This window comes from Pinus tabuliformis, chromosome 4_1, assembly GCF_031772625.1.
Source record: "Pinus tabuliformis cultivar Carrire ecotype Pingquan chromosome 4_1, CPIR1, whole genome shotgun sequence".
Taxonomy (NCBI): domain Eukaryota; kingdom Viridiplantae; phylum Streptophyta; class Pinopsida; order Pinales; family Pinaceae; genus Pinus; species Pinus tabuliformis.
Genome location: NC_142303.1, coordinates 699,386,213 through 699,394,595, shown reverse-complemented (window position 1 = coordinate 699,394,595; position 8,383 = coordinate 699,386,213). Strand labels below are relative to the sequence as shown.

At 40.8% G+C, this 8,383-nt stretch overlaps 1 protein-coding gene across 1 annotated transcript; it reads right to left on the bottom strand.

Annotated features, from left to right (window-relative positions):
• Nucleotides 1-3,480: 3,480 nt before the first annotated feature.
• Nucleotides 3,481-6,831, bottom strand: LOC149178066 (uncharacterized). The gene has a single exon (XM_089421964.1). It carries the CDS (start codon nt 6,829-6,831, stop codon nt 3,481-3,483), a length of 3,351 nt encoding a protein of 1,116 aa, XP_089278090.1.
• Between the last annotated feature and the right edge of the window lie 1,552 nt (nt 6,832-8,383).

Genomic DNA, 8,383 nt, shown 5'->3' with positions numbered 1-8,383 from the left:
AAGCCTTTCCGGCGGGTTTTTCCGGTCGAAAGCCGGCAGGAATTTATTGGAATCACAAGTTTGATAGCTAGTTTCTGCACAATGAAAGCATCCAGGGGTTTTCGAGGGTGCTGAATCCAAATACGCAGTTAAAAAACCATTTTAACTGTAACAAATCAAGATTTAACCTCAATTTCTTCCGCCGGATTCCGTCACCGGAATCTCCAAAAAATCGCATTATAGACAACTCCATGTGTAAATGTGTTTCCAAAAAAAAAAATAATGCAAATTTACCTTCAATTAAAAAACAATTAAAATTGTGGATCCAATGTATAACAAAGGATTATAACCAAAGTTGAAAATACATAATATAAAAAATCGCATAATGAAGTTGGTTAAGTTCACATACAGTATGGGCATTTAACAACTCGTTACCAGAGTTGGAATTGTAAAACAAATTCATCTATCAAATTGGTTGATTTTCATACCTCCTTTATTTGTTTCACAATTTCAGCGAAAGATACAGATGGTTTTCCAAAAATTTAATTATATTAAAAAAAAAAAATGAAATTTGCCCATCAAATTCTATCTCTCCCTATCGCATACACTCTTTTATCAAAATCAACCAGATTTTAAAAAATCATATAAGTTTTCACATAGAGCTATTCACCACACGTAAACGTTCTTTCAACAAAAGTAACAAAGATTTGAAAATAACTAGATGAGAGGATGATAACAAAAATTACAATATTTGAACATAATTAGATGGGAGGATGACGAAAGAGTATGGCCAAATCTCTTCATGTGTATATTTGCTTCACGAAGAAAGGATTATTTAAACGTAAACAAATAAAAGATAATACAGATTCGTAATCAAATAGGCAACATGTTATGAGTGGGCTATTGCCGCATATACTTTAACTATCTCAAACGCATAAAGCTATGAAATTAACCAGACGTGGAGTAATAGTAATGAAATCCAAATTTCTGACTTTAGAATGTCAAACGCTCAAGTCAAGATAACTCTACCTACACTATAAGCATATTAATACACACAATCTACATAATAACTAGCTAAAAAGATTTGAAATATATATTTAATAATGTATAATAAAACTGGATTTTTTTTTGTTTTTATTGCTAAATATGAATTTTTAATTTGGGTGGCCAGAGTCATGGGCCGACCTGCCTCATTTCTTCCTTGTCTCTTTCTTTGTCGCAAGTTCCTCCGGAGAAAACTTCAGTCTGGTGATATACAATTCCTCCATTTTTGCTACCTTGCAGTGAATGGTTGTGACTTCCAGTCAAGTTTTCCTTCTATAAGATCAAGCTTCGAATTAAGATCAAACTGCAATGAGTTACAAGCCTTCTCCTCGGCTTCCTGCCTTGTTTTATATCCCAATTGCATGCTCTCCAACGCAACCAAGACTCTATCCAAGATTAAATTGGCATCCACGGAGTTGGTATCACAGGAAGAAGAGCGTCTAGAATCCATGGCGTGGATATATAATAGCGACACCAACTTGTAAAGACAGACTCGAAGATGGTGAAAATAAGAAGAGCTTACCCAACCAGAGAACCAAAAGGGGTATTAATACTAACATCCTAGACAATCCCACTACCATGATAGAACATGAAACCTTTAATGTCCTGTGACTCCTCCATAAAATGTAGACCCAAGAATTGTAGAGTGAAATCAATATTGGAAAAAACACTTGCTACGACAACTGTGTGGAGGGGACTCCCACTGAGTGCAACTTAAATGGTTATGACTCGGCCTTCTCAATATTCTCTACCCAACATAAGATTTGAGATCTGCCATGTTGAGCGAAAAGGAGAGCATCGTCCAAGTGTTATTTGTGAAATGATAGGGGTACACCACGTGAGGAAATCAATGACAATCCATTATAGGTGACCACCAAACCAATATGAGCCACAGATTCATCAACCTCTAGAGTTGCCTTATCCCATTGTTCATATTAAATAAGAAATTCCTTCTAATTAATTTCTCATCAGTTGAGATCATTAATATCATTATGTGTACTTGGGAATTCATTGTAAAGGAGTATTGATTATTTCATTATGGTTAATCTCTAGTATTCTTTGTGACATCTTTGATTCTTAATTTGCTAATAAATCTGTTAAGGAATTTAATTTCCTTGCAACATGGAGGAGTTTAATTTTATCATGATAATTAAATTTAAAAATTAATAATAATCATAAATTTAATTAAAATTATAAGGTTGAAAAATAAATGTAGGGTGAAAATTTCATTATAGACTTGGAATTAAGTATGAATTAGTAGATTTTTTATTTTCGGATAAGAAAAGACTCTTATTTGATACTCTAATCATTTTTTATGTATTGAGTCCTATTTGATATTCTAGTCATATTTGATGTATTTGATACTTGACTCATCCTTGATATCCATGTGAAGTCTAGGGGTGTAATATTTCTAGAGAATCTTTGAGAAGATTAAAATAAAAATTATAACTTATAATCTTAATAATAGACCTATCTGATTCTTTTTATTCTCTCCCCCATAGAGAAGTACATGGCCATGGTTAGGTACTTAATGTACAAGAACAAGATAAACAACTTGGATGAAAAGAGGCTTTTTAAATTTGCTTTCAAAACCAATGGCTAAATATTAAAAATATTATTACAAATAAATTTGAGGAGAATTTGTTGTGCAATAACGAGTTAGAAAATAAAAAGAAGCTAAGATATTACAAAGAGGTAGTGAATACTAATCTAGAATTTCAAAAGTAGCTTTCATTTCTCACTAACACAAAAAAGAAAATGAACATTGCTAAAATAGGAACCAACTCCTATAAAGTAAGCATTGGACAATTCCCAAAACATCTTGGGATGCAAAGGTTTGTCATATTTATGACATTAAGGGAACTTATCATCTTGGTGACACTCCAAGGATTGAAAATAAAATATGTTTTCTACTAAAATGTAACAAGTACACTCAAATTGGAACTCAATTGGCAAAATATATGTTGCAATATTAACCTTTATAGCCTCTGAAGTCATCAAAACTATAATAATTTTAAATGATGCTCCCAATACCTTTTAAAATAAGATTTTTAAAAACTTAAATAATTTACATTTATATTGTATTATTTCAACAAATATGAATCATTATGATTAAATATTTAATTTTCATTTTTCATTTATATTAAAAATTCATTATTTCTTATTTAACTAACTTTATTTACTTAATCTCAAATATTTTTTTCCACTGGAAAAATCCGTAAACTTTTCATTAAAGATGAAAGGTTACATATGTAGATGCATGCCACATATGCCATTTGTTCACTGGTATCTCTATACATTTTACAAAATAAATACATATATCTGTTGTTGCAGTATATCGCTGTATGGTCGGTATAGTTCATAGAGTTGATGCCTTATGGCATCCATCTGATTACAAAAAATTTACAAAAAAAAACACAGTTCTGTGTACTGCTACTGTCATACTGCTGTTTTAGATTAAGTCTCATGCAGACCCACAGTAGGATATTGTGGGTCTATGTATGGGCGATGATAAAACTTTTGTTCCTGTTGATCCAAAAACTCGGTTATCTCCCAGTGTCCTTTCTCCATCAACGCGGCCTCCTTGGAAAGTTTGTCAGCATCCTGGTTATGTTCCCTATAGATATGAGAAACGGAGATGTGATTAAAAGCTTCCTTGAACTGTAGTACTTCATCAAGTATGTTATTGAGTGAGTGAATATGACATGTAGAGATATTGTTGAACCAATTTATAATGATCTGTGAATCCCCGAAGATGTTTATGCTGTTGCATTGATGACTTAAAGCAAAATGAAGCAGATGACGAAGAGAAATAAGCTCAGCGAAGTTGTTGGTCCCGGCCCCCAAACCAGCCTTGATGAAGTAGGAGTGATTTTCAGTTTTGTGCAAAATGAACCCACCCCCGCTGCTTTGGACATTGGCAGCCCCGTCGAAATAAGCCCAAGGAGTTCCCCGATCAATGGAGGGGGGAGGATTTGGTCTGCGGGATTTTGGTGGAGGCGGATCAGGTAATTCATTGAAAGCACATATGATACGGGCTTCAATAAGTGGCCATTGTAAGGCCTTCTCTTCGAAAATCAGTTGGTTCCTTGCTTTCCAGATGGACCAATTTATGATAATAGGCAGGTTTACAAATTTTGTGCCTTTGTGACTGTTGCCCCATTCAATCCATGCATTGATAAGGTCGATTCCTCTCCATTCTCCCGTGTATTGTATAACCTGTTTTATGTTGTTCCATACTTGCAGTACAACGTTACAACGCAGAAAGAGGTGCTCTGTGGATTCACTAGCATCTTTGCACAGAGCGCATCTCGACGGTCCAAATTGAGCTCTTCGCATGAGATGCTCACCCGTGGGTACCCTGTTTCTGAGAACGCACCAAGTGAACAATTTCGAGCGAGGGGAGGCAGATAGCTTCCATATGCTATGCCACCATCGATCAAGAACTTCGGGTTTTCTCTGCCATATGATATGAACGTATCCCTCTTTTGGTGTATATCGCCCACTGTCCGCCAGGTGCCAAATGATTTCGTCCGATCCCTCAGATATTTTGACATGTGATTCCATCAGGGCCACACAGTATTCACTCCATGCATCATGCCATCTCTGCGGGAGGTTGAGATGAGCGGCATTCTTCCAAGCCTGATGGAAAAGGTCAGTTTGCTCTTGGTCTGCGATTTGTGAGATGACTCTAATACCTTGGGCAGATAGATATTGCACCAGATCTTGTGGGAGCATGTGTCTCCCCCCATAACCGCTCCAAGGATCTAATCCAATGCGGACTCTGCTTCCGTTTCTTATTCTCCATACTATATTGTTCCTGATCAGCGGGAGAGAATGTAGAAGGGCTTTCCATATGGAGGATATGCCAGTCTTGTTCCAAGATGGGAGCCTAGCCCAATCCAAGATGTTGAGAGGCCAAATGTACTTGTGATATGTAATGTTTGTCCATAGACTTTGAGAGGAGAGCAGTGCCCAACCCATCTTGGCCGCCAAAGCACTAGCAAAGGAAGGAAGATCCTTCAAACCCCAGCCCCCCCATTTCTTGGGCAGGGCAATCTTTTTCCATCCGATCCAGGCAAATGTGCGCTTGTCTTTGTTGCCAGCCCAAAGGTATCTGGAGCAGAGCTGCTGGAGTTTTGAAAGGATGTTCCGGGGAATCCAGGCGAGAGCCATCCAGAAAACTGGTGTGGCTTCAAGAACAGATTTGATCAGGGTAAGTCTTCCCGCTCTGGATAGATATCTGAAGCTCCAACATGTAATCCTTTTTTCCACTTTGGTAATCAGCCAGGCCCAATCTGCCACCTTCTGTGTGGTGGGCTTTAGCCAGTAACCCAGGTATTTTAATCCCCTGTCCAAGGGCTGTGTGGTGAAAGGGAAAGCTTGGCAGGCAGAATATGATTCATTTACCGAGGTGTTTACCAAAGTGATAGAAGATTTGGTTCGATTAACCTCCATTCCAGTGGCATGTGCAAATAGCTTTAGAATCCTGTTGAATGTCGAGGTGTCTTGTATACTGCCATCGAGCAAGATGAGTACATCATCTACAAACAGCAGATGAGTAATGAAGCAGTCCTCTGATATTTTAAGGCCCCTGATAGTACCTTCCCTTTTGGCAGAGATGATCAGTCGACTCAAGGCTTCCATTACCAGGAGAAAAAGAAGTGGGGATAAAGGACAGCCTTGTCGAAGGCCTCGCTCAGAATGGAAGAAGTGGGAGGCTGCACCATTTATCAGGATACTGTAAGTGGGGGATGTTATGCAAGCCATGATCCAATTGATGAGGGGATGAGGAAAACCCAAGTGGATGAGAATCATCTTGATATAGAGCCAGCTGACTCTGTCAAAAGCCTTGGAGAGGTCGATCTTAAGGAGAATGCTTTTCAGACGTTTAGTCCAGATGGAATGAATGGCTTCCTGGGCAGATCCAATGGCTTCATGGATTTGTCTGTCTTCTAAGAAAGCAAATTGCTGGGGGGCAATATGCTTGGACAGGATTGGCCTGATCCTGTTGGCAATAATCTTAGATATAATTTTGTATAGGACATTACACAGGGAGATGGGGCGGAAGTCGTCAAATGAAGAGGGGGAGTCAGATTTGGGGATGAGGGCGATGAAAGTGGAGTTGATCGCATGGTAGATTTGTCCCGAAATTCTGCTTTCCTCTACCACCTTCAGGATATCACCTCCTAAGATGTCAAAGAAGGCAATGTAAAACTCAATAGTCCATCCGTCAGGTCCCGGGCTCTTTTCCTTCTGAAACCATTTGATCGTACTTTCGAGCTCTTCCATGGAAACAGGGTCTGTAAGAGCTTCAGAATCATCGTTGTTTACAAACCTGGGAAAGTGCGATGCCACATTGATAATCTCAGCAAGATTGGTACCAGCAGGGCTCTTGAAAATCCCTCTGAAGTGTGCTGTTCCAAGCTGAGATAATTTATTGAAGGTATCTGCCACTCCCCCATCAGGAAGAGGAAGGTCCCAAATGGTATTGGACACCTTCCTTCCTTTGGCAAAATTATGGAAGAATCTAGAGTTTTCATCCCCCGCTTTCAGCCATAGTGCCCTGCTCCTCAGTCTGAGCGATTCCTCCCGGAGTTTTAGAATATTTTGCTTTTGCTTCTCCAATTCAATAAGTCGAGTCTTGCTATCCTCGGAGATGAACCCCAGACTTCTCTCATCCAGAAGGGAGTTTAAGTCTTCTTCAATCTTGATGAGTTGCTCCTCTTCTCTGGCCTTTTTTGCCTTGGCCCACTCAATCACTATGTGCTTGAGCTCAGTCAGGTTTTTTACAAATCCCCTGGCCATCGATGCTTCTCTATCGATAGGATGTGAATGCCAAAAGTCTGAGACCAGTTTTGAGAAGCTAGGATCCTGTAGCCAAAGGTGATTGAACTTGTAAGGAGCTTTTGGCTTAGGTAGGGGTCCCTTGATTTCCATTAGAATTGGAGAGTGATCAGAGATGCCCCCAGATCCCACCCATTGCTTGAAGTGGTGTAGTTGGTGAATCAGCGGACCTTTTATCAGAAATCAATCCAATCTGCGGGCCAAGGCCGCTACCCCAACCCTCCTGTTCCTCCATGTTGGTAGGGGGTTCTGCATGGGAATGTCAACAAGGTCATGCAGTTCCGGCATATTCCTCATGAAAGCAGTGATAGTATCTACTTGCGCCCGAGATCCCCATGTTTCACGAAACCCCAAGGAGAAGTTCAGATCCCCCCCCAGAATGATACGGTCCAGATTCATCAGGTTCCTGCTGAGAAGCATCCTCCAGAAACTTTCTCTCTGTTGGCAAGGGCCATAAATGTTGATGATGCGGAGGGAGAGGCCTAAGTCCAGTGAGAATATGTCAGCCCCCATGAAACCCTGACCCCCCCAAGAAGAGTCCAGTCTTATGGATTTTGGATTGTATCCAATCGCCAGGCCGCCTGATCTACCATTGGCATCCATAGCAATGTACTTCCATCTGGACGAGATATTTTGCAGGGAGAGGGAGATGGATTCCGCAGGACCTAGGGTTTCTTGAAGGAGGATGATATCAGGGGATTCGACCTCAAAAAGTCGTTTGAGGGCTAGCTTTTTGGGGGAGCTAGCCAAACCCCTGCAATTGAAAGAGAGGCACTTCATGGAGGACCCCTTTTCGGGGGATTTGCTCTAAGGGCCCCAACAATGGTGGATTGTCGACCTGATGCGACTTCTGCGCCAGCTCTTTTGATGGCTTTGTTTAAATCTGATTTCCTTCCCCTAGTAGAAGCGGAGCTCACGCCCGAGGGAACAATGCCCAAACCCATATGGTTCTCAGAGGATTCCGGGAGGGAGGTCCGGGGGCGGAGGGAGTATGGGTGTGGGGGAATCTTATTAACAGGGGTCTCAATGGACGGAGACGGGGGCGGAGACATGATGAATGGCAGAGTGGGTGGAGCGATAGAAGGAATAGGAGGGGGCGAGGGAATATTGCAGTAAGCCATGGAACATGATACAGAGGAAACATAATCAAAAGATTGTGCATTAGAGATAAAGGGAGAGATAGAACATGTACCCGAAGCTTGTGCGGCTGTGGCAACTGCCCGAGCCCGAGTCAACGGAGGCGATGGCGCCTCAAGGGAGTTCATCTCTGTATACTCCTGAGCTCCAATGGGAACGGAGAATCCTTGCGATGGCTGAGGAACGATCGGGGAAGTCCGCCTGGATGCTATGGGGGATTGTTTTGGAGTGCTGTCCGGTCGCTTGTTCAAAGGGCAATCCTTGTAGAGATGACCCACTTGGTGGCATCGATTGCACCGAAAGGGTACTCCTTCGTAATCCAGCATCTGAGTACGCCTGAGCTTACCCCATTGCAATGTAATTCTTTCCTCCAATC